The sequence below is a fragment of the Trichosurus vulpecula genome, chromosome 3, assembly GCF_011100635.1.
Source record: "Trichosurus vulpecula isolate mTriVul1 chromosome 3, mTriVul1.pri, whole genome shotgun sequence".
NCBI lineage: Eukaryota > Metazoa > Chordata > Mammalia > Diprotodontia > Phalangeridae > Trichosurus > Trichosurus vulpecula.
Window position 1 is genome coordinate 209,316,347 of NC_050575.1, and position 24,932 is coordinate 209,341,278.

General features: G+C 38.3%; 1 protein-coding gene and 1 pseudogene across 2 annotated transcripts in view; one reads left to right on the forward strand and one right to left on the reverse strand.

Moving 5' to 3' along the window:
* Window positions 1–8,328, reverse strand: part of ASXL2 (ASXL transcriptional regulator 2) — a 183,615-nt gene extending 175,287 nt beyond the window's left edge. For both annotated transcript variants that reach the window (XM_036752137.1, XM_036752135.1), the window contains exon 1: window positions 8,032–8,328. In XM_036752137.1, coding sequence (XP_036608032.1) covers window positions 8,032–8,088 — 57 coding nt within the window. In that variant the 5' untranslated portion in view covers window positions 8,089–8,328. The remainder of the gene's footprint in view (window positions 1–8,031) is intronic.
* LOC118844280 lies at window positions 564–1,146 on the forward strand (annotated as a pseudogene).
* Window positions 8,329–24,932: the final 16,604 nt, after the last annotated feature.

Consider the following 24,932-nt stretch of genomic DNA (forward strand, 5'->3'; position numbering starts at 1 on the left):
AAAAGACTCCTGATGTAACATGTTACCTACTTCCTAATAGGGAGGTGATAGACTCTGAAAGCAGACTGTGACGTATTCTGGGGGGTTGGGGAGAGGAATGGCCAATGCATAAATCTGTTTTGCTTGACTATATGTGTTTGTATAAGGAGTTTTATATTTTGTTTTTTTTTCTTGTTTTCTCAATGGAGGAGGGGAGAGGATGCTACAGAGAAATCTGAAAAAAAATTTTACTTTTAAAAAGTTAGAATGTAAAAATAGTGATACTGAAATAAAGGGGAAAAGTGTCAATGAATTTTTTTAAAGGGATCAAAAGAGGACACAGAGAAGCAAGCAGAACAGTGTCAGAACTACACTGTTAAACTTAAAATACACAAAAATTTTCATATTTTTTGACCTAATATATTATTCCTGCATTAAGAATATATTAACAGTGTTGCCATCAAAAAGAAAAAAGTTATCAAAAGATTTTCACAGGTTGCCAGCAAGTGGAAGAGGGGTGGTGTCATCTCTTTTCCCCTAGTGTTCCTTAGCACTGCCAAGACATCATGCTAGTTGCTGGCACCATGAAGATTTGGACATTAGAGCACGTTTTCGACCACCCATGGGAAACAGTTACAACAACTGCTATGCAGAAATATCCAAATCCTATTGAATCCAAGTGTGGTTGGAGTTGATGTGTTGAGAGAGACATACAGATCGCAGTGGGAAATTGAATAGCCACAGACTTCTCAGCAAAGAGTGGGGAATGTCTTCTATTGAGAAATCACTTATCAATGCAGCAAGAACCAAAACATACATGCAGAACATTTTGTAGTCATTCCATGGAGAAAACAATGGAGCTTAAATCCACTAGTATTTCATTTACAAATATGATTTCAATAGAAGAGACACATATATAAATCTCATCCTGAAGAACCAGGAAAAACCATTTTAACTCAAGAAGCCATAATCACTGTGAAAGGAACAAGCCTTAGCAGTTGTCTAGAAGGATTGATGAAAAGTACAGTATCATCTAATGCTAATAAAGTCCGTGAGGTAAGGGAGTGGGTAGTTAACAAATTAAATGCTGAGACTGAAGTGGTGACTTCTTCATTAAGAGGATGCATAAGGACATCTACGGCTAAAGCAGCACTTATAGAGAAATAATAATCGCTATTTATGTGAAACATTGACAGGTCCACCATGGTCTCTCCAGGCTGTTAACATATTTATTCACAGTTTATATTTAAGAGGCATATCTGCATATTAGGTATTCAATTAACTTAAAGAAAGGCTGCAACTTTTGATGGAAAAAGAGGGGAAGGTGCAGGGCTTCCCAACATATGGGATCAACTGGAATTAACATTACCCAAAAATACCATGCAATGTCAAGTTTCTAGTATTTGAAGATTTAAGGATTTTTCAAAGGGATACCTTGACTAGAACCTGGCATGCTGAATCTCCATAAGGTTAAATTTTATAAATTTAATTCACGAGACTCTACCTAGTTTTGGACCAACTCCAAAATGAAGCAGAGCTACCTATTCTAGCATGACTGCCCAAGCAGTTTTCCTGCTGTGATAACTTTCTTTGGCAAAAAGGAAAAGTATACTACTTGAAATCCAAATGCACTTGTTCAAAAGCAACTGGCTTTGAAAAGCTATGGCATTCTGAATTAGTACTTAAGTGATAAATTTTGTAGTGAACACCATCACTACAGCGATATAACTCCCAATGCAAACCAGACTGCATTATATTACAGAGTTCTGTACTGATCTGCCGAAATTTTTGATGTAATACAGACACCATCCACCATGATTTTGCATTTGCAGAAGTGTATATGATTTAAGTTGCTAAATTATGGGCATGTGATATTCACTTTGAAATTTTAAAAGGAACCAAAATAAAAAATAGTTATCACCTGAATTTAAGAGCTTCATAAAATTTAAACTATTTGCATCTTTTAAGCGTTTCACATAATGCTTAATTAACTTATACAAAAATTGCCATGTGACTGAACCACGTGTCAATAATTGTTATAGCATGATATGTCAAATTATTTAACTGCAAAGTAGTTAACTGCATCTTTTTATTGTGATCATTTTATTTCCAGTCTGATTTGAAATATAAACCCCAGGTCCTTAGCTTTCTTTATAATCCTATGGCACGTACCACTGTCAAAAGAAGGGACTTAACCACAGCTAACCACTAAAGGATATTATAATGATGTTTTTATTTGTGGGAAGTCCTGACTTTTGGTACCAGAGAGCCAAGTGGAATACCAAAAAACTATTCCAGAAAATGTATTTTGTTCAATATTTCAAAGCAGATAACTGTGAATTGCTAAACAGTATTTTCTGATTTTTGTAATTATTTCTATAATACTGACATTGTATAAGGAGTATTTTAAAAAGCAGTTAGATCTTGCCTTTAAGTATGCTTAACATAAGTTGGAACTTCCCACATTGTAAAGATTTCCTATAGAAAAAACTAATGTGTATGTACATAAGTCACAGAAATATGTTTACCAAACTATATAAAAATGAGTATTTTTCTATTTAAAATATTGTTTAGCTTGAGACTTTGCTGCTAAGTGCAAGATAAAAAAAGCATGGTTTGATAGTTGTTTGTCTGAAAAATATCTCAAGAGTTTTAATGAACAGTAAGTTCAGTTAAGTCACCAGTGTAATATAACAGAAAAATAGTACAATTCTGGCCTGCATTCAGAGACATAGCTTTGTCTTTGTATCCTTAGTTCCTAGTAGAACACTTGCCAAATAGTAGATGATTAATAAAGGCTTACTGAGGTGTGAATTCTGTTACAATCTTCCCTGTCAAACAACATGACATTGATATGGTGTTTCATTTTGGATACATTTTAGGAAGGACACTAATAAACTGGAGAATGAATAAGAGGGCAACCAGGATGGTAAAGGATCTTAAGTTCATATTACATAAGGATCAACTGAAAATATGAAATGTCTTCAGAAAAGTATTGATAGATGTCAAGTATCTGAACAGTTGTCACGTGGAAGAGGGTTTAGACTTACTTTGACACCAGAGGGCAAAATTAAACGCAATAGGTGAAAGGCACAAAAAGGCAAAATGTTCACATGATAGAACAGGAAAAATCCTAACAATTTGAGCGACATACAAAAGAGGAACAGATCACCTCCAAGGGAAGGGGGTTTGATCTCACTGGAGTTCTTCAAGCAATGGCTGGAACCACCAGTTGGATAGATTGTAGGAGGAGTTCTTTTACAGGCACAAGTTGGAATGGACTGCTGAAGTGTCTTCCAACTCAAAAATTCTATGACTCTGGGAATGAATAAATGACTTGGTCAAGAGCAACAAAATCTCCTACTTATGACAATGTTCCTGTGGATAGATAGAACCCACTCTACAATACAGTTTCCAGCAAAGCACTAAAGGCCAGGAAAGAAAGAAAAAAGGATGATGAGTAAGACTTTGTATACACATGCCTATGTGTGTGGGAGATAGCAAGTCTACAGCGAACCTCTCTTCTTTTTTAAAGACCCCAATACCACAAACTTAAACACTTAGATCTTTTAACTCTTATACTCTGAGCTTCAAAATTTCTTAAATTTTGCTTAATTAGGGTGTGGGGAGGTAGGATGGGCATAATTGTATTTGAGAGACATATTTTAAGTTACTTTCAGTTGTCAAATCATTTAAAAAAAAAACCATCCCCTCCTTATCACTTGAAGCTTCAAAGTTCAGTTATCAAAAGTTTAGCTTTCTATATATCTTCTCTCTAAATTGGTCAAACTATTTCTTCCAAATAGCTTCTCTCTATAATACACTATTAGATGATTGCCTCCACATTTACTTAGTACTTGTATACTGAGCATTGTACTCAGAGAAGGGGAGGATGGGAAGTTTAGATAAGCTATAACCTCTGCTCTCAGAGACAAATGATCCTAATACATGAAAAGTTCATTAGAAACAGGAAAGCAAAGTGTTATGCACAGTCTGAGGAAACTAGGCAGAAAACATGTGAGTAGGGGTTTACTATAAAGTATGGGCAGAAATTCAAAAGTTGAAGACTCAGGACATTTCAGTCATGTGTGGTCAAAGGCTTAGAAGTGCAAATGAACATTTTTGGGGGGGAAGAGGATGGGAAATAGCCAAGTTTGGCTATAAGGTTATTAAAAGGAAAATATGAAAACGGTAGGAAATAAATGGTAGTGGACACCATCATTCAGTGGATACTGGAGGGCCTTCAATACCGCATAGAGAATTTTCAACTACTCTGAAGACAAATGGGACTTGTGGATATTCTTATTAAGTAGAGGGGTGACATGACAGTCTACAAGATAGAATGTGATAGAAGAGACCAAGACAATGTGCTTTTGGAATAACTAAAGAGAGAAAAATCACAGGTACAGCGTGGGGGAGGGACCAGGAAGACTCATTAAGCAGATGGCACTTGAGCTAAGCCTTGAAGGAGGAGAATTTTTTTTTAGATGGGCAGTGAATTTATCCCAGAGGTGGAAGACTAACCATGCACAGAAGCAAGAGATGGCATGTCAAGTTCAGGATATAGTTAAGTAGTCAGTCTAGTTTGGCTAAACAGAGTACATAAAGAGATATGTATAAGATAAAGCTAGAAAAGAAGGTGGGAGCCATACTATAGAGGCCCTTAAACGCCAGACTCCTAAAGGTATCAAAAAGCCACTGGAAGATTTGACTCCAGTGGACAAGGAAGCAATATCATCATACTTTGGCAGCTATGTGAAGGACAGATGGGAAAGGTGAGAGAATGAGTGGAAACAGGAAAGCCAATTAGGAAACTATTACAATAGAGAGTGACAGTAATTATAATGAGGCAATTAAAAACTGATTCTAGATCTACTGTAAAGGCAAAATCGATAAGACTTGGCTAATGACTGAATATCACAATTGTGGGAAAAGCAGGAATGAAAGATAAAATTTTAAGCATGAGCAACAAAGACTGGTGGCAATAACAGAAAATGGGAATCTGGGAGGGAGCAGCAGGTTTTTTTTGCAGGGAACAACAAGAATTCAGTTTGGACATAAATTTAATGGAGTTAACGAATTTGCAATATAATGAATTTAAAGGAGTGATGCACCCACAGAGATCTGTCCAGCAGTCTAATAGACACTGAAAAAAGAGAAGATTAGAAGATACGGAGATTTAGGTGTCACTTGTAGAAAAGTGACTACTGAACAGGTGGAATCACCAAGGGGAAGGAATAAAGTGAAAAAAAGAACCAGAACAGAGACTTACACAACACCTATATTTACACGGTAGGAAGAGGACAATGAAGTAAAGGAGAACCAGAAGAAAGTAGTATCACAGAAGCCAAAGGAGAAAATTATCCATGGGGAAAACATGATCACAGTGTTCAATGCCACAGAAGGGTCAAAGAAAAGGACTGAGAAAAGGCCAATTAAGGGGGAATCGAGAGGTCAGTGATGACTTTGAGAAAGCATTTTTAGTCGAGTAGTGGGAATGAAAGCCACATAACAAGGGACTAGGAATGAATGAGTGGTGAGGAAATGGAGGCAACTAGTAAAAGAGACTAGTCATGTATGCTTCTTGAGAAACTAAAGTTGAGCAAAACTGCCAAGTTGGGGAATGCTTTCTTTCTCATGTTATTAGCCAACACCAAGTCCTCCTGGATAGCATCAGAATTGATAGAAAAAGGCTGAAGGCTGAAGGAAATTTTCACAAGCTTCCTGGTTAGATCTGGAACTTAAAACTCCCATGGGTTTTCAAACATACCGGTTTGGTTTTGTTAATGTTTCTTCTAATGATTCAGTTCCATGCTACTGTTACAGTATTACAGCTACCATAACAGTAAAAGGGAAGAAATGATAGAGAACTCTAGAAAGAGAATGAAAGTGAAAAAGGTAATTAATAAAGCAATCTTTCATTCGGCCTTGTATTATATGTATAGATGTGACATCACTTACCCAAAGTAGACTATAAATTCCTTGAGGGCAGAGTCTGTCTTTTTCATCTTTGAATCCTTAATGCCTAGAATAGGGCCCTGAATGTACTCCACTACTGCAGCAGGAATACATGCAAGGTACTGTGCTAAGCAATAGAGGAGACAGAGATAGTATTTAACAAATGCTTGTTGAATTAAATCATTTAGGTATTATGTATGTGTAAGATTTAAATTAGGATAACAGTCACAAGAGTTAATAATGCTGTAAACCCCTTGGATTCTAATCTGACTCAGACCCACACTCTAATTATAAGTCTAGTCTTACTATACAGCTTAACTACAATTTTTTCTATTTTAACTCTAACATAAAATGTACTTATAAATGGCCAGATTAAATATTTTTGCATTTAAGAATGAGAACGCTATTCTTATTCTATTAGTAAATTCCCTTTTGTCACATTCTATCAATGAACTATTTTGTCAATACTCATCTAAAGATAACATTTTTCAAATACAACAATCTTTGTGCCAAGAAAATTAACATTTTCATCTCAAAGCCACAATGCATTTCTACTAAGAAGTGCAAAGGAGTCATCTTTAACTTATAAATTAAAATGTAGCTTTCCATTCAAGAGAGTAAGGGAAGACAGGTTTTGTTGCAATGTTGCAATATAAATACCTTAATCTTTTTTTTAATCTCCCAAGCAACTGTGTGTACATAGTAGGCATTTAAAAGTAAGGTTATTAAGAGTCTTGTAGAAAATAACTATTAAAAAAAAACACTTTCATACATTTCTATGGAAGAACTCCACAAATTTTCTTTTCTGTCTTTTAGGAGAACAAGTACCACCATAATCAAAACTTCAAAGAAAGTATTACAAACGTTATAGCATGGCATTGTCTTCATTTTTATTAGGTATTTTTCCACTCCTCTAGAAATGTTTAACAGGACAAAGTTTGTAAATGAAATAGCAAATAGTACATTCATACTCCTCTTCAAAGTTGCCTGTGTATGTCTGATCAATTAATAAACATTTATTGAGCTTCCTACTAGGTACCCGGTCCTGTACTGTGCAGCAGCAGTATCTTTTTACTAAGCCATTTTCACTTTTTATGTTCCTAGGTGCTTTTGAATGTTTGCTGACTTTTATAAGTTAAGGTATACCTGATCTCTCCTCTTTCTCACTTCCCAGTTCTGAAATGATGCTAAGGGCTGATTTACAGTTACACCCACGGTGATGTAATGGACTTCACTTTCCCTTAAAGTTTCATGTCCACATATACACGCCTTGAATTTTTATTTGAACTGGAGGAGGCGATCATCAGTATTTCCCTAATAAGACTTACAATACTCTTAATTCACCTCTAGGGTGAAGAAAGCCAGGATTTTTAAGCGTGATGTCAACAAGACTCAAATCCTGCCTGCTCCTTTCAGGAATCCCCGCAGCAAACCTTTAGGCCCCCATCGATTTCAACAGAGAGGCGCAGTCCGAGTAAACTACAGGTCCCACCATGCACTGCTGCCCAGATCACGGCAGGTCTCTACGGAAACAGAAAAATCCTCCCCAAGTCCCACCTGTTACTTCGTTTCTAAACACCGCCCGCACTTTCCGCTCAGACAACAGCCCAAAACAAAGAGCCGCGACCCAGGGCCGACTCCTCGCGCAGAAATTAAGCCGGGGCCCAGGAGCGGCATGGCGGGGCTGGGTGCCGCTGGCCCAACCCGGGTGCCCGGCAGCCGCATCCCGGCTTCCCGGGGCCGGACGTAAGCACCAGGCGTCTCCGCCCGCTTCCCGCAGGATGCCCGGCCGCGTACCCCGAGAAGGGGCGGAGTAGGAGGCGCCGGCCGCCAACTTCTTTCCAGGACCAGGAGAGGGTCGCGTCTGCAGGCACCCCGGGCACCGGCACCGGCCCCGCTCCCCGAGCCCAGGCCTGAGTCCCGGAGACGAGCCCGGCGCCCGCACTAACGGCCGCCCCGGGCCGCGCGCGGTTTTCCAAGCCCCTCGGCCGGTGCGGGGCGTCCCTCTGGCCGGTGGCCGCCCTCCCCCCGCGGCCAGTCCCTCCCTCCTGGGCTCCGCCCGGCCTCCCCCGTCCTTCCTTCTCCGCCTCTCACCGTCTTGGCGGCCTCCGCCCAGGTCCTGCCCTTCTTCCTGCGTCCCTTTTCCCTCATGTCGGGGCTTAGATTGGCTGGGAGGTTCCCGTGTCCGGGGTCCGGCCGCCCGCCCTCTCACCGCTAGCTCGCTCGCTCGCCCGCCCGCCTGCGCGGCTTTCCCCGCTGTGCCGGGAAAGGAGGAAGAAAGGGGGAAGTGGAGCCGAAGAAGAGCCCAGGCCGAGGGAGGAGGAGCAGCAGCGAGAGGGGCCGCGCGCCGGAGTCTAGGGGGCGGCCGGTCCTCTGGCTGCCGTTTCCACTGCTGCCACTGCTGCTACTGCTGCCTCCGCCGCCGCCGCTGCTGCTGCCATATTGGACTCTTACTGTACAGACGGCCGCCGCGGTCATGTGACCACTCCCGCGCGGCCCGTCCCCTACTGTAAGGGCCCCACGCGCACGCGCGGTTCCGGCGCCGTGGGGGGGGAGGCGGGGACAGGGAGCGAGGGGGGCTACACGTTTGGAGCTCTAAAAGGCGGCAGCTACCTCACCCCTTTCCTGTCCCCGCCCCTCGCCGACCCCCCGACCTCTGCTCTCGAGCATGCGCCTGGCTGCGCTCCTTAAAGACAGCAGCGTCCTACCCTACGTCGCACACGCAGAAACCGGAAATGTGTCTGCGGAAGTTAGTCAATCCGCAAATATTTAGGGGTAGCTGAGCGTGTGGCAGGCGCCGCGGCCAATGTAAGAAAGCATCTGGTAGCGATGGCTTTTGCCTGGGAAGAGTGACCCAATCAGAAAATTGTAGATTTAGAGCTGCAAGAAACTTTATCCAACACCCCTCAATACACAGATAAGGAAACTGAGGCCCGGAGAGGTGAAATAGTTTGCCCAAGGTCACAGAGGTAGCAGTGGAAAAAAGATGATGGATTTGGACCCACGAAACCCGGGTTCAAATCCTGACTGCCACTCCCTGTGTGACATTAAGTAAGGCACTTGATCTCTCTGAGCTTCATTTTCCTCCAATGTATAACAAGGAAGATATACCACAAGAGTAGTACGATCCTTTCCTGCTTTAAATCTATGACCCTACCTGGTTTGTTGTTCAGTCGTGTCCGACTCTTTTGTGACCTCGTGGGTTGTACTGTCCATGGGCTTTTCTAAACAGGTTAAGTGATTTGCCCAGGGTCACAAGGCTAGTGCACGTCTGAGGCCAGATTTCCACTCAGGTCTTCCAGACTGCAAGCCCAATGCTCTATCCACTGAGCCATCTCGCTGCCTCTGACCCTAAGTGGTGGTGGTGGGATTCAAATCCGAGACCTCTAACTGTAAATCCGGCACACTTTCCAAAGCACCACTAACCCAGGCTTGAAAAGATACGCATATCTGATTTTGCATAGTGAACCACACTTGAAACACTCTTAAGTGATTCTGCTTTTAGACCAGCTTCTCAATTGTTCGAGTTTGATATTTTAGACCCAGTTCAATTTCCTTGAAACTACATTGCAATCTAGTGGTCTTACCCCATTCAATTCAACAAACGTAAAGAGCTGTGTGCTAGCTACTGGTAATGTAAAGTTGAAAAATTATATACTTTTTGTTTACAAGGAATTTTATGCAATTTAATGAGAAAAGAGACCCAAAAAAGCTATGTTAAATTATGGTTTCATGGATTGAAAGGTTATCAGAAATGTACGCCCAGAAAAAAAGGCACACCCGTCACTTTAGGAAGAGCAAGGGTTGACAGTGGGGTATAATTCCAAGAACGCCGGCTTTGGACTCGAAGAACCTAGATGAAAATTGTTCTTTGATCACTTGCTACCTATGTAACCATATGCAAGTAACAACTCCATGGACAAGATTCCTCATCTGTAAAATGATAGAGTCGAACTAGCAGACCTCTAAGGTCCCTTTTGTCAATAGATACATAACCCTAGGCACTATTGGTAACCACCCTATGATTAAAAAAAAAAAAACAAGCACAGAGGAAGTAGCAAGTTGAGGGTATTCCCTGCTATATATTTACAGGAAAGCATGGACAAGAGTCATACAGGATGGGCAACTATGGATGGGTTATTATCTGTAACTAAGTACCTACTATGTGACAAGCTATCCTAGATGTGCAGCTACAAAGTTAAAAATGAAACAGTCTCTGCCCTCAAGAAGTTTATAGACCATTGGGGGAAACAATATGTACCCAGACCACTAAATATAAATACAAAATAGATACGAAGTAGTTTCCTTGTAAAGAAAATAGCAGTAAAAGAAATCAGGAGTAAAGCATTAGCAATCCCAGATAAGTGTCAGAACATTCTGTTGGTGTTCACAATCAAGGGACTTGACTGATAACACCAAATTTTTTGACACAGCTGATGAGAAGATATGAGTTTTGAGATGACAGGCCATTCTAGCCTCTGTTCTCTCACATATATCCAAAGCAAAGTCTCATAGAATTATATATATTAGAGCTCAAAAGAACTTTAAAGATCATCTGGCTTAATCCCTTCACGTCATTGAGATTACTTGAACCATCACAGAATCAAAGTAAGCTCACAGTTATATAGTGGTTTAAGGTGTACAAAGCACTTGGCTCATAACAACTAGGTAGATAGTACAATTACTTTGCCAGTTTTCTAGATCAGGAAACTAGGGCTTGGTAAGGTCTAGTGACCTGCCTAAGGATCACAGAACTAACAAGTATCAAAGTTTGAACTTGAATTCGACCCTTCTGACTCCAAAATCGGTGCTAATGCCACAACACCATGCTACCTGCAAACGACTGTGGACATAGGAAAAGTGAAAAAGAAGGGCATGAAAGACTGAAGGGCAGGATCATTTCTGAGTAGAGAGATAATAGAAGACATTATGAAGGAGTTGTGCCTAAGGCCTATAGTCTCATAAGAAGAAAAGGATTTCAAAATGCAGAGCTGAGAATTCTGTTCCAGGTGTGAGGCCTGTTCAGATACTTGGGGACAAGTGAGGGCAAAACAATATCAGAAAATGGTAACTAGTCAAGGTTAGTGGCAGTACAAAGCCTCTAACAGTGTGAAATAAAGCTGGAAAGGAACATTGCAGAGGGCTTGGGATAGGGATAAGGGGTTTGGCAGGCATCTTTCTAACACTGGATAGAGCACCTGGCCTGGAGTCAGAAGGAGCTGAGTTCAAATGTGACCTCAGATACTTCCTAGCTGTGTGATACTGGGCAAGTCACTTAACCCTGTTTGCCTCAGTTTCCTCATCTGTAAAATGAGCTAGAGAAGGAAATAGCAAATCACTCCAGTATCCTTGCCAAGAAAATTCCAGACAAGGGTCAGGGAGAGTTGGATACAACTGAAACAACAACGAGAGAGTTTGACAGTCACACTGAGAAGTTTACATATTATTTTAAAGACAGTGGGGTGTCATTGAAAAGTTTGGAGTATTAGATTAATGTAATTAGATTACAGGAAAATAATGTAATGCAAACAGCATGAAAGATGCAGACTAGCAGGAATAGAGGCAGGAAGACCAGTTATCTACCCTCGCTGTCATGGGGACCTTGCTGACACAGCAGATATTGTAGCTGGGGGCTACAACTAGAGGAGCTTGTGCTTGGACTCCTGGCCCCCTCTACCTCTTCTGGGTTTTCTTCTGTGAGCAGATAACTAAGCAACAACCTGGACATGGATATCTCCAGGAGGTAACACAGTGAGTTCAAAAGTCCAGAGGTCTGTGAGCATGATAGTGGCAGCATCCACTAGAGCAGCTTAGATGGTGTCTACTAGAGTATTTAATTGTGACTGTGGCAGATGGAGGCAGGAGTGATTGACCATGGAAGCAGCTGAGCATGAAGTTCAGAGGATGCTGAGTTTTGGAGTAGAGTGACTGTACAGAACAGAGATGCAATGCGAATGTAATCCCACAACGTCATTATGTTCTGATGTAGTTTAAGTATCATTTTCCCAGCAGATCATACAAATTGTTATGTCAAGTTACTGAATCTGTTCTGTTAATACATGCCTTCTGGTTCCATATATTTAGCAGTTCTTTTGTGTATTGGAATGAATTGCCCACACCATACCTGATTTATATTATCTACTAAATATTATTTTTGCTTCCTCCCTTTTGAGGTGCCCCTAGACTTCATTGGCTATAATTGGCTACAACTAAAATCATTCTGGGAAACAGGGGTGGGGAACTTAACCTATTAAAAAATGTGACAATGTGAAACTTAAACCTCCAAATTAGAGGCAAGTTTGTCCCAGGACTGAATCGAGTTCAAACAACGTGTCTAGACACAAGTCAGGGAAGGACAAGTGCCCTATCCCCTGTGGGTCCAGCCATTTAGTCTCTCAAGACTACATTGGTCTTGAGAGATTAGAATTAAGTTGTGAAGGGCTTTAAATGATATAGGAATTTTTATTTTACCCGAGGCACAATAAGGAGTCATTGAAACTTATAGAATAGGGCAAAGATGTGATCAGACCTGTGCTTTAGGCCTACTTGCTGTTCTTCATCGCAACATTCCATCCCCACCTTTTTGCCTTTTCCAATATTGTCCATGCCTGGAATGCTCTCTCTCCTCACAATTACCTCCTGAAATGTGCCCTTGATTCCATCCCTTCCTATTTTCTTCAGCATATCATCCCCAATATTATCCCTCCTCTCTTTCATCGTCAATCTCTCCCTTTATACTGGTTCCTTTCCTGCTTCCTACATTGCTGCTGTCCTTCCTTCATTATTGAGGAGGATCAATGACATCACAAGGACTTGTGGCCTATTATTGGCCATTCAATGAAAGCAGAGTGATTTGGGTTTAAAGGCAGAGTCAAGTAGCTCCATTTCAATCACAACTGGCTTTTTTAAAGCTTGTTTTTTCAGAGCTATATTTCAAGAAATCATAAATGAAAACTGTGCAGGATGATTGTCCCAGTAAATTGTCCCAGCTTTAAAATAAATAAATAAATAAACGAATAGAAAACAAAAAAAAAATCTAGCCCCAACCCCAAGATATCTTATAAAATGTAAGTGACCAAAAGTTATATTCCTTTGGACAGAGCACCTACATGTAAGGGTATGATGCCCCAAGTGGAGACAGGGACCGCATGTGGTGAGAGAAGAAGGAGAAGGAGGAGGAAGAAGAGGAAGAGGAGAAGAAGAAGAAATAACAGTACTCACCAACTGAACTGGTGGGTCAGCAACCCAGAGTGCAGCTATTACTACTCACAGATTGTCGTTCATCCTTCGTTCTTGAATATGACCAATGACATCATAAGGGTGATGTCCTGATTTGCTCATGAATTGGATTGAAGTGAGGCAGAGCTGCATAAAGTCATCAGTCTCAGTCTCTCTTCCAGAGACATCAGAGTCCAGTAGCAAGACAAGAGTCAAGATGACTGGCAATGGCCTGTCCTGTTGCCTGCAAACGCACCCTTGTCTCCCCCATCCTTCAAAAATCATCCTATATTCTCCTCCCCTTAGCAAAATTCCTTAAGAAAGATGACTTACACTAGTTGCTTCCACTTCCTCTCCTTTCATTTCCTTCTAAACCCTCTGCAATCTGACTTCCATCCTCATCATTCAAGTACAATTTCTATTCCCAAAGTTACCAATGATCTCTTAATTAACAAATATGATCTTTTCTCAATCCTCATCCTTCTTGACCCTTCTGCAGCAGAAAAATACTTGACTATCCTCTCCTCCTGGATACTTTCCCCTCTCTATGTTTCCCTGGCACTGCTTACTCAACTCTTTTTCTTTCTAACTTACAGCTCCTTCTTAGTTTCCTTTGTTGGATCTTCATCTATGTCATGCCCCTTAACCTTGGGTATCCCCCAAGACTGAGTGGGCCCTCTTTTTATATTCTCTCACTTGGTGATTTCATCAACTCCCATCGGTTAAGTTATAATCTCCATACAAATGACTCTCAGATCTTTATTTCCAGCCCCAGGCTTTTTCTTGAGTTCTAGTTGTCTAATAGACACTTCCTATTGGGTGTCCAGTAGGTACATACATTAAGAGTCTGGTAGGCAATGCAAAGATGCCTACAAACATGTCTGAAACAAAACTCTTTATTCCCACAGCCCACTCCTCTTCTAAATTGTTTTATTGCTGTAAAAGATACCAAGTTTCTTCTAGTCACTCAAGTTCTCAACCTTAGTGTCACCTTCTATTCTTCACTCCTATTCATCCTACATGTCCAACTCATTGCCAGATCTCATAATTTCTGCCTTCACACCATCTCTCCAAACATCCCCTGCTCTCCATCCATATAACCACCATCCTACTTCAGACACTTCTCACTTCTCACTTCTCACCTGGACTATCCGAATAGCCTTTTCCTGGATCTCCCTGCCTTGAGTCTTTTACCACTCTAGTCCATCTTCCACTCAGTTGCCAAAGTGATTTTCCTAACACATAGGAAGGAAGGAAACAAGCATTTATTAAGGGCCCACTATTTGCCAAGCACTGTGCTAAGCGCTTTACAAATATCTCATTTGAGCCACACAACAATCCTGGCAGGTAGGTACTATTGTCATCCCCATTCTACAGTTAAGGAAACTAGAGCAGGCAGAGGTTAAGGGACCTGCTCAGAGTCACACAGCTAGTAAGTGTCTATCTGGATTTGAATTCACGACCTCCTGATTCTGAGCCCAGCACTGTATCTACCTTACCACCTAGCTACCTGCATATGTCGTCCACACACCCCTATACTCCACCCTTCAGTAGACTCCAGGGGATTCCTGTTACCTCCAGTATAAAATATAAAGCTCTTTATTTGAAATTTAAAGCTCTTCACAAACAACTCCTTCCTACATTTCCAATTTTCTACATTCTACTCCCCCCGTAGACTCAAAGATCCAGCCACATTGGCCTGCTGTCAGTTTCTCACACACATCACTCTGTCTCATCTCTGTGCCTTTAGCAGCTGACTCCACACCTGGAATTCTCTCCCTCCTTACCACTGCCTCTTAGTTTTCCTGACTTCTTTCAATATTCTGTTCAAATCTCATCTTCTTCAGGGTGCCTTTCTCAGTGCCCCCAATTGCAAGTGCCTTCTTGACACTACCTTCCATCCACTCTATCTTGGATGTTCTTTGTTACTTCTGTGTTGCCTCTTCCATTAGAATATCAGCTCCCATAGGGCAGGGACCATATTTATTTGTTTTTTTACTGTCTTTGTATTCCCTATGGTTAGGAAAAGGGGTGGTTTTAGGGGAAAAGATACTGAGTTCCATTTGGGACATATTGCATTTGAGACACTGATGGAACATCTAGGAGGGCATGTCCAGAAGGTAGCTAGTTTGGGACAAGCACTTGTAAGAGAGATGAAGGTATATCAGTAGAGCACAAAGAAATGCAGCAACAAGAAGTCACCCCTTGAACAGAGACTACCATGGATCTGTTTTCTTATAAAACGACAGTCCTTCCTTTCCACCCTTCTTTGCAGAAGTGAGGTGCTATAGATGTGAAACACTGTATATAATGGCAGACGTTTTCCATATGTTAGTTTTGACCAACTTTTTTTTTTCCTTTTTACTCTTTGTCATAAGGTATACCTTACAAAGGAAGAGCAAGAGGGATACGTTGGGAAATATGACAAAAATAAAAGATGTCCAAAAAAATTTTTTTTAAGTTATACAAAATATGTCCCATCTCAATCCTTTTCTCTCTTTGTTTATACTCACATTATAAGGGCTAGTTGTAGAAGAAACAACCAGCACCACATTTTTGCTACCCAGTGCTTAAGTATATTGCTTGATAGTATCCTGCACCTGGGTAGAAATGCTAATGCAACCCCAAGGCATTCCTTGTTTAAGTCATATATAGTGTGTTCCCCAGTTATGATAGTTGTCCTAGGTTTTAGGCCCCTCAGATCAATAGGGAGATGGTTACAAGGACATGTTCTAAGTGTATGCACTATGTAGCAATGGTTAATGTGGGAAACAGGATAATTAGAGAAGAAGGAAAATAGAGAAGCACCCAGGGACTGTCTTTAACCAAAAAAAAAAAAAACTTCCCCTTTTTATTGTTACTTTTTTCTCTGTAACGGGGCCTAGCCAAGGTCAGACTATATGAGCTTGCCCAGAGTGAGCCACTGATGCAATCTCCACATGGACTTTGGAGCATGAGCAGACATTCTGTGACTAGTTCTGGTCTGTTAACCATTTGGTGAAGAGATAGACTTTTAATTGTCTGCTGAGTCAGGAATGGACCATCAAAATTTGGTCAAAAAAAGAATGTTAAAATTGTTTTTACATGTAATTGGGGAAAATAAAATACTAAATTAAAAAAATGGGATTTAGTTAAAAAGCACTAATCAGCCAAAGAAAACCCATCATTTTTTCCTGTTGGTTCAAGTGAGGAAGCAAAGACTTCTATAAACCCCCTGTGGGACAGAAGCTTCAGACTTTTCTCTCCCTACCCAGGTCATCATTAAGTAGTCTGTGAGCATATGGCCCTGATGTTGCTTCTGTCTTGTGTCTATTCTTTCCTGCTTTGAGGTGAAGTGATATTGGAGATGAATATGACTTTGTGAGTTTTTGAAGGTTGGTATACCAAACCAGAAGTTTGGGAGCTGGAATCCATGCCAGCATTTGCAGGAGGCCAAGCATTGATAAGAAAGCAGGAGAAGCCCTGAAGAATGATCTGCCAGATGTAGCCCAATAGTAGCTGAAATTCTAATTCATCGACTTGGCATTTGGAAGTGAATCTGGTGCAACAACAATAACAAAAAAGCAGACATTGAGATCATGCTACCAGATAAAGCAAAAACAAACATCTACAATATAGACAGATAAACAAAGAAACTATATTGTGCTGAAAAGAAACATAGAGAGCAAACGTGTCAATATTAAACTTAAACTTATATGATTCAAATGCTTTAGCATCTAAATTCATAAAGGAAAAATGAACTCAATTACAAGATAAAAACAATAGTAACAATAGATTTCAATGCCCCTCTCTCAGTTCTGGACTTGTCTAAAAAAAGAAACAAAAAGGAAAACATAGAATTAAATAAATTGCCAGAAAAACTAGAACTAAAAGACTTACAGCATCTTCTAAATTGGACTGCTGAACAATGTGTATACTTCTTGGCACCACATAGAACTTTTCCAAAAATTCACTATGCATTAAAGCACAGAGATATTGCATATAAATGTAAAAAGACATAAGTAACTAGCTGCGTAACCTTGGGCAAGTCACTTAACCCCAATTGCCCTGCCAAAAAAAAAAGACATAAGTAGTAAAAAGATCATAATGCAGTAAAAATAATAGGCAATTCAGGTGGCACAAAAGACATCAACCCAAATGGAGACTTAGTAGGGAATCTCTAAATAATGAGAGAGTCAATAAAAGGAAATCATAGAAATAATAACTGTGTGAAAGAAAATAATAATGATGGAACAACATACTAAAATTAATGGGGTACAATTAAAGCATTCCTCAGGGAATTATGTTCCTACAAATATATATTGGCAAAATAGAAAAAGAGAGGATTAATGAACTGCATATGTATTATTTTTTTAAATAAGAAAGGCAACAAGTGTGGGAGGGTTCTCTGATGAAGGAAGGGGAAAGGATATGGTGAAAATGTGGTGATATAAAAAAAATACAAAAATGAAAATTTATTTTAAAAAAAGGATCAATTGACTACCTGAAAACAATAGCAAAAACTTAGACAGTCCAACAATTCATAAATGAAAACATCTAAGAATAGGTAGAACCAAAGGACAAAGTAAAAATGGAAGGAATCTACCAATTCTAATTGGTAAGGAATCTGACCAATTCTAAAAGAAATGGTCAGAGGAAAACTCCCAGGATGATGTAGTCAGAATCTGGAACTTCCAGGTTAAAAAAACGTGTATGAATAGCCAGAGAAAAGTTTGAGTACCAAGTAATCAGTCAGGATCACATAAGATTTAGCAACTACTACAATTAGTGAAGGAAGAGCTTACAAGAAGCATACAACCAAGCATACAGCCTTAAAAAATCAAGTATAAAAGGGGGGAAATTACCTTTAATGAATTTCTAATTCAAAACATTCTTGATGAAAAGAATGAAGCTGAATAGAACCTTTGAAATGTAAAGACAAGAGTAGAGAGAAAACTAAATACATTAGAATACATAGAAACAATTATAAAATGAAGAAGTATTTACATTCTAAAAAGGGAGAAATAAAAAAGTGTTCCTTCAGAATCCTAATGTCTTCAAAGGTAATAGAGAAAGAGTTAAGTAAGACAGAGAACTTAGACATGTTTTTGTTTTATTTTGATTTTCTTAAATGAAAAAAGAAAAGGGAGGAAAAAAAGGGTTATACTAGAAAAGAAACAGGGTGGAACTTCTTATCACATAATTGGAATGCACAAGAAAAAGACTACACAAATATGAAGGAAGGAATGGGGGAGGTAGGTGTCATATGAATCTCATTTTTAACTGAATTGGACGAGGAGGGTCAAACAGATACACTAAAATGAACACATAGAGAGTTTAGTGTAGAAAAACACCTAACTCAACAGGGAAACAGGTAGAGAGGGAGAAAAATGGAGTCAAGAGGGAAGGCATAATGAGAAAGGATTAGTCATGAGCAAAACAAAATCCAACTTTGGAGGGCAAAAAATGAAGGGAAAATTAAAAACGAAGGAAAAAAATGTGAAAACCTGTAATTGAGATCAGGGTAGTTAGATATGCTAGAATAGGAACAGGAAAATGTATGCATCACATCTTTACAAAAATTGACTATGTATCTAATACAATCTCACAAAAATGTAGAAAAGCAGAAATATTTTATGCATCCTTTACTAACTACAAAATAATAAAAATTATATTCAATAAAGAGTTTTAAGGAAGGGATTAAAATTGATTGTAGACTCAACATGATCATAATGAAATTACGAGTCAAAGGACAAATAATAAAAGCAATAGAGATGTTCATCAAAAAATGGTAAAAACATAACAAAAATATGGGGATGAAGTCAAATTGGCTCTGAATGAAAAAATTTTGTCTCTTAATCACATTCATCAATAAAAAAGATGAACAGACCAATAAATTGGGCATGCAACTTAAAAAAACCTACTAGAAAACCAACAAAGTGAAAAAAAATTAAACACCCAAATAGAAATTCTGAAAATCAAAAAGAGAAAAAGGAATGCAAAAGTATCCTTAAAATGATCAACAAAACAAGAAACTTTTTTATGTTAATAAACTAGATAAAACATTGGCTAGTCTAATGAAACAAGAGAGAGCAAAAGCAAATTGCCAGTATCAAAAATTTAAAAAAAAGAAATCAGAACCAATAAAGATGAAATAAAGAAAATTATTAGAAACTATTTTTAAAATTAATATAATTTATTTCCCCCAATTACATGTTAAAACAATTTTTAAAACATTTTTTTAAGTCTTGAGTTCCAAATTCTATTCCTCCCTCCCTCTCTTCCCTATTTCCTGAGACAGTAAGCAATCAGATACAGATTATACATGGCAATTATGTAAAACATTTCCATACTAGTCATTTTGTACAGTAAAACTTGAATAAAAGAAAAAGAAAGTGAAAAATAGCATGCTATGAAAAATACTCAAACAATATCAGTTCTTTCTTTAGATGTGGGTAGCATTTTTCATCATTAAGTCCTTTGGAATTGTCTTGGATTATTGTGTTGCTGAGAATAGCTAAGTCATTCAGAGTTAATCATCATACAATATTGCTGTTACTGTATACAATGTTCTCCTGGTTCTGCTCATTTCATTTTGAATCAATTCATATAAATCTTCCCAAGTTTTTTTTAAAGTATCCTGCTTATTATTTCTTATAACACAATACATACCACATCTTGTTTAGCCATTGTCCAATTGATGGGCATCCCCTTAATTTCCAATTCTTATCCACCAGAAAAGAAGTGCTATAAATAGTTTTGTACATATAAGTCCTTTTCTTTTTTTAAAAAAAATCTTTGGGATAAAGATCTAGTAGTGGTATTGCTGGGTCAAAGGATATGTACAGTTTTAGAGCCCTATGGGCTCTAAATTGCTCTTCAGAATGATTAGATTGGTTCACGACTCTACCAATAGTGCATTAGTGTCCCAATTTTTCCATATCCCCTCAATATTTGTCATTTTCTTTTTCTGTTATGTTAGCCAATCTGCTAGGTGTAAGGTGATTTTAATTTGCATTTCTCCAATCAATAGTGATTTCATATGACTATAGATAGTTTTGATTTCTTCTTCTGAAAACTGCTTGTTCATATCCTTTGATCATGTATCAATTGGGGAATGACTTCTATTGTTATAAATTTGACCCTATTCTCTACATATATGAGAAATGAGACCTATATCAGAGAAACTTGCTGGAAAATATTTTCCCCCGATTTTCTGCTTTTTTTCTAATACTAGCTTGCACTGATTTTGTGCAAAAACTTTCTAATTAATGTAATCAAAATTATCCATTTTACAATCTCATAATACTTTCTATTTCTTGTTTGGTTATAAATTATTCCCTTCTCCATAGATCTGAGAGGTAAAATATTTCATACTCCTCTAATTTGCTTGTGATATCACTCTTGATCATTATCTCTTAATGAGGAAGGGATGTCCAAAGCCAAATCTAAAAGGCTTTATTTCTTTCCCATTAAATGCCACTTACACAAAGACCACATATAGGAAATAAACCCATTTGTCCAAAACTCATAGCAAACAGAAATCACAGAAGTTATATAAATAAGAAAATACCAGATAATACACAGGGTGAATGAGCTCTCCCACAGGGAGTGAAATATCTCAGCTCAATGAAAAGAGGCCTAGATCTTGCCCAAGCAGAAATTCCCCCTAAATCACTAGGGTGCTAAGCTGGTTAGAGTAGAATTACAGATTACAGAGGATTTCCTTCTTTTCTAATTTTTTCAGATAGTTCATGTAATATTGGAATTAATTGTTTAACCCGTAAATCCAATTGATCCTAGGATTTTTTTTCCTTTGGGCGTTTTTTTATGGCTTGTGTGATTTCTTTTTCTGAAATTGAGTTAAATTCTCTATTTATTTTTCTGTTAACCTGAGTATTTTATATTTTGTAGATAATCATACATTTCATTTACATTGTCAATTCTGTTGGTATATAATTCAGCAAAAATAGTTTCTACAGAACCAGGAGGACGTTATACACAGTAACACGGCAATATATTTTGATAAAGAATTTTGAATGACTTAGCTATTCTCAGCAATACAATGATCCAAGAAAATCCCAAAGCACTAATGATGAAGCATACTATCCACCTCTAAAGAAAGAACCAATATTGTTTGGCTATAGACAAAAGCATGCTATTTCTCACTTTCTTTCTTTTTCTTTTATTCAAGTCTTCCTATACAAAATGACTAATATGGAAATGTTTTACATAATAGCTGTGTATGACCTACATCTAATTACTTATTATCTCAGGGAAGGGGGAGGGGAGAGAGGGAATGAGGAATTTGGAAATAGAATTTGGAAAGAACTGACAGAGTGTGAATGAAGATTGAAATATACTTCTTAATTCTTCTTGGGTTTTTTGTGGGGGATGTCTATATTTTCTTTTGCAACCAACATGGCTTATATGGAAATGTGTTTTGCATGATTGCACATGTATAATCAATATCAAATTGCTTGCATTCTCAAGGAGAGGGGAAAGGAAGGAGAGAAGGAAAGAATTTGGATCTCAAAAAATTTTTAAATGAATATTTAAAATTATTTTCACATGTAACTGTAAAAATAAATAAAATAAAAATGCATTTTTAAAAAAGAGATAATGATCAGGAGTACAACTTGAAACTAAAAATTATTTCCCCTAGACTGATAATATTTAGGGGAGAAAATAGGTAAAAACTTAGCCTCATATTCCCTTTCTGAGCAAAGAAGAATGGCCAACCTCATGGTCTCAATCTCCTGTTTCCCTCCTAGAAGTAATAAGTATCTTCCTTGGAGAAGGGTAGTCAAAGAAGACTACAAATATTTATTCATGCCTCTCTGGGAGCTACATCTAGGAAGACCCATGGAGACACATATAACCTATATGGGCAAAACCTATACTCCCTACACTTTCTATAATATAAATATGGTCTTAATACCTAAAGAAGAGAGAGACAAATTAAAGAAAACTATAGACCAGTATCCCTAATGAATATTGATGCAAAAATTTTAAATAAGACATTAACAAGTAGGTTACAAACAACATGTTATAATGACTGTACAGCAAGACAAAGTTGGGTGTGTACCAAGAATACAGGGTTGGCTCAACATAAGGAAGCCCACAAATATAATAAACCATGTGAAAATAAGAAATGACAAAAGGGAAGTCTCAAAGAAACCTGGGAAGATTAGTATGAGCTCAGGTTAAGTGAAGTGAGCTGAACCAGGAGAAAAATTCACACAGTAGTCATATTATAAAGAAAAGCAACTTTTAAAGACTTAAGAACTCTGAACAATGCAATGACCAACCTTGACTTCAAAGAATTGATGAAAAAACACAATACTCATCTCCTGATAAAAAGGTAAGGGACACGATATGCAAAAGGAGGCACTTTTTCAGACGTGGAAAATGCATGGATTTCTTTTGCTTGACTATGCTTATTTGTTTCAAGGGCCTTGTTTTTTTAAAATTTTATTTAGGTGAAGGGGCAAAAAAGGCTAAAATAAATAAGTATTTCAATGTAAAAACAACTACAGACTCTAATGCCCCCTTCCCCCCACCAAAAAAAAAAACCAACCTGTTTTGTGATTATAGGCAAATGTCCATTACCTAGTTATGGGATGGCCCAGAGAGATAAAGATTTGGTAAATGTACTGGTTGATCCTCATAAATTAGGGTGAAATTTTTCACTAAAGAGACCTAGCCCTGAACTAGGAAAGTGGGCTAAAGGTCTGAGCCTGGTGGAAAAAAGGAAAGGCTTTAATTTTCTGTACTGCCACTTGCTGCCGTTAGCAAAAGAGAAGTGATACATCTCTGCACTGGATTCCTGGGAAGTGAAAACCTCTCAGAGTGTGGCCAAGAAAGTAGAATTGTAGAAACTTCTGCAAATTCTAGACTAAGGATCTCTGCCCTTTCTGAAAGAGCTCTGTGGAACTAGCTGCCCAAGACTAACAACATGTCCCTCAGTGAACTTTGTGAGGACAATCCCCAAAGAAGAGAAAGAACACTAAGATCCATAATTCTAGAACTGTTTCCTTGGCCACACATTTCCTACATAGTGCCTTACTACCATGATATTTTAAGTTTGTGCCATCCACATTGTTTCTCCTAGGGACCCAACTTATTATCCTACTTGCAAGTTGGAGGACTTAGTGAGAGGGAGGGAGGCTACTACATAACAAATGCAATAGAGAACCTCCTCTCAATCTTCTTACATTTTGTGAGCAGTGTGGCATTCACACTATCCATCTATTGTTCATCTCTTTTGCCATACGACTGGCTCAATTCCTTTTCTGATCATATGTTTATATATATACATATATATTTTTCTCTAATGTCATTTCATAGGATAATACAATCATAGTCCAGGGCTGAAAGGGTCTTCACAGGCCATATAGTCTAACTCTAATTTTACAGAAGAGGACTTTATATCCCCAGTGTTTAGTTCAGAGCCTTGCACATAGTAGGCACTTAATGTTTATTGATTGATTTTATAATCTGGGAGTTAATGCTTGTTCTTTGGAATTCTGGGACATTCACTTTCAATTGTTTTGTGGTAGGTGTTCTTTCCTTTTAAATTGTTAAAGTCACTAATTATATTGTTTTCTTGGCACTGCTTGCTTTCATTTTGCATCAGTTCATGTATGTCTTTCCATGATTCTCTGTATTCATGATATTTGTCATTTCTAATGGCACAGTAACATTCCTTTCATGTACCACAGTTTAGTCATTCCCAAATTGATGGGCATTTATTTTGTTTATAGTTCTTGGCTATCACAAAAGTGCTAGTATAAATATTTTGGTGTAGGTAGTCAGTACTCATATGCCTATTTTCTCATCTTTATTAAATATTTATATGAATGTTCCACACACATATTGAGGTTATTCTTGATGACAATATGAGAATGAAACAGGATGGATTTCACAAATTTGATTTTCCATAGCAGACCAAATCTTAACAAACACATAACTGACTGAAAAGTATGCGAAAAACAAAAGATACCACTGTATATATAGGTTGTTGATACAAACAAGCATTTAATGTAATAGAGCAAAATATAGCTTCTCATGTATATATTAAGATCATATAAGATTCCTTGCTAAATGGAACCATACAGTTAACTCACTTCAAAGACACTTTGATTATTTACATCATGTGAGCCATACTAAAACAGGAAGACTTATGCTTGCCAAAGACGCTCACCAAGACCATTCAAGATGTCACTGCTAAGTGTCCAAATGGTAGAGAGAATCCCTATAGATGGTGATGTTTTCCAGATATTCCCCTTTGAGGATGACATTATTTTGATTCCATCAAGCCCCAGATCATTATAGGAGCTCTTCAATGAGATCCATTATTACTCAAAAGAGATTCCTCTAATAATGCGTATTAAAAAAGTTAGTAGATGAAAAATGTCTGTTGTCATGAGTAATGATATCGTTTTTATTTTCTCCATCCTTTTGGTATCTTCAACTTCCTGCATTGTCTTGTAATATGATCCCTTAATGCTTTCAGACTGTGTAAGCTCCAGCACAGCTTTTCTCTTCTTAGAGTAATTTCTACTTGCTCATGTAGCACATCAGAAACTGAATTTTTAACATCTAAATGTGATGGTTTAATTGTTACTGATGTTGAAAAGAAATCATTATGGAAATGTTTTCACTTCTGTTCCATTTTCTCTCTTTTTGTTGTTCTTCTGCCAGTTTCATATATGGATGCTGTTTGGATGATGTGGCTCAGTTGGGTCTCATGCCAAGCTTTTTGTAGCTTGTTTTCACTTTCACTGTTCTTTGCT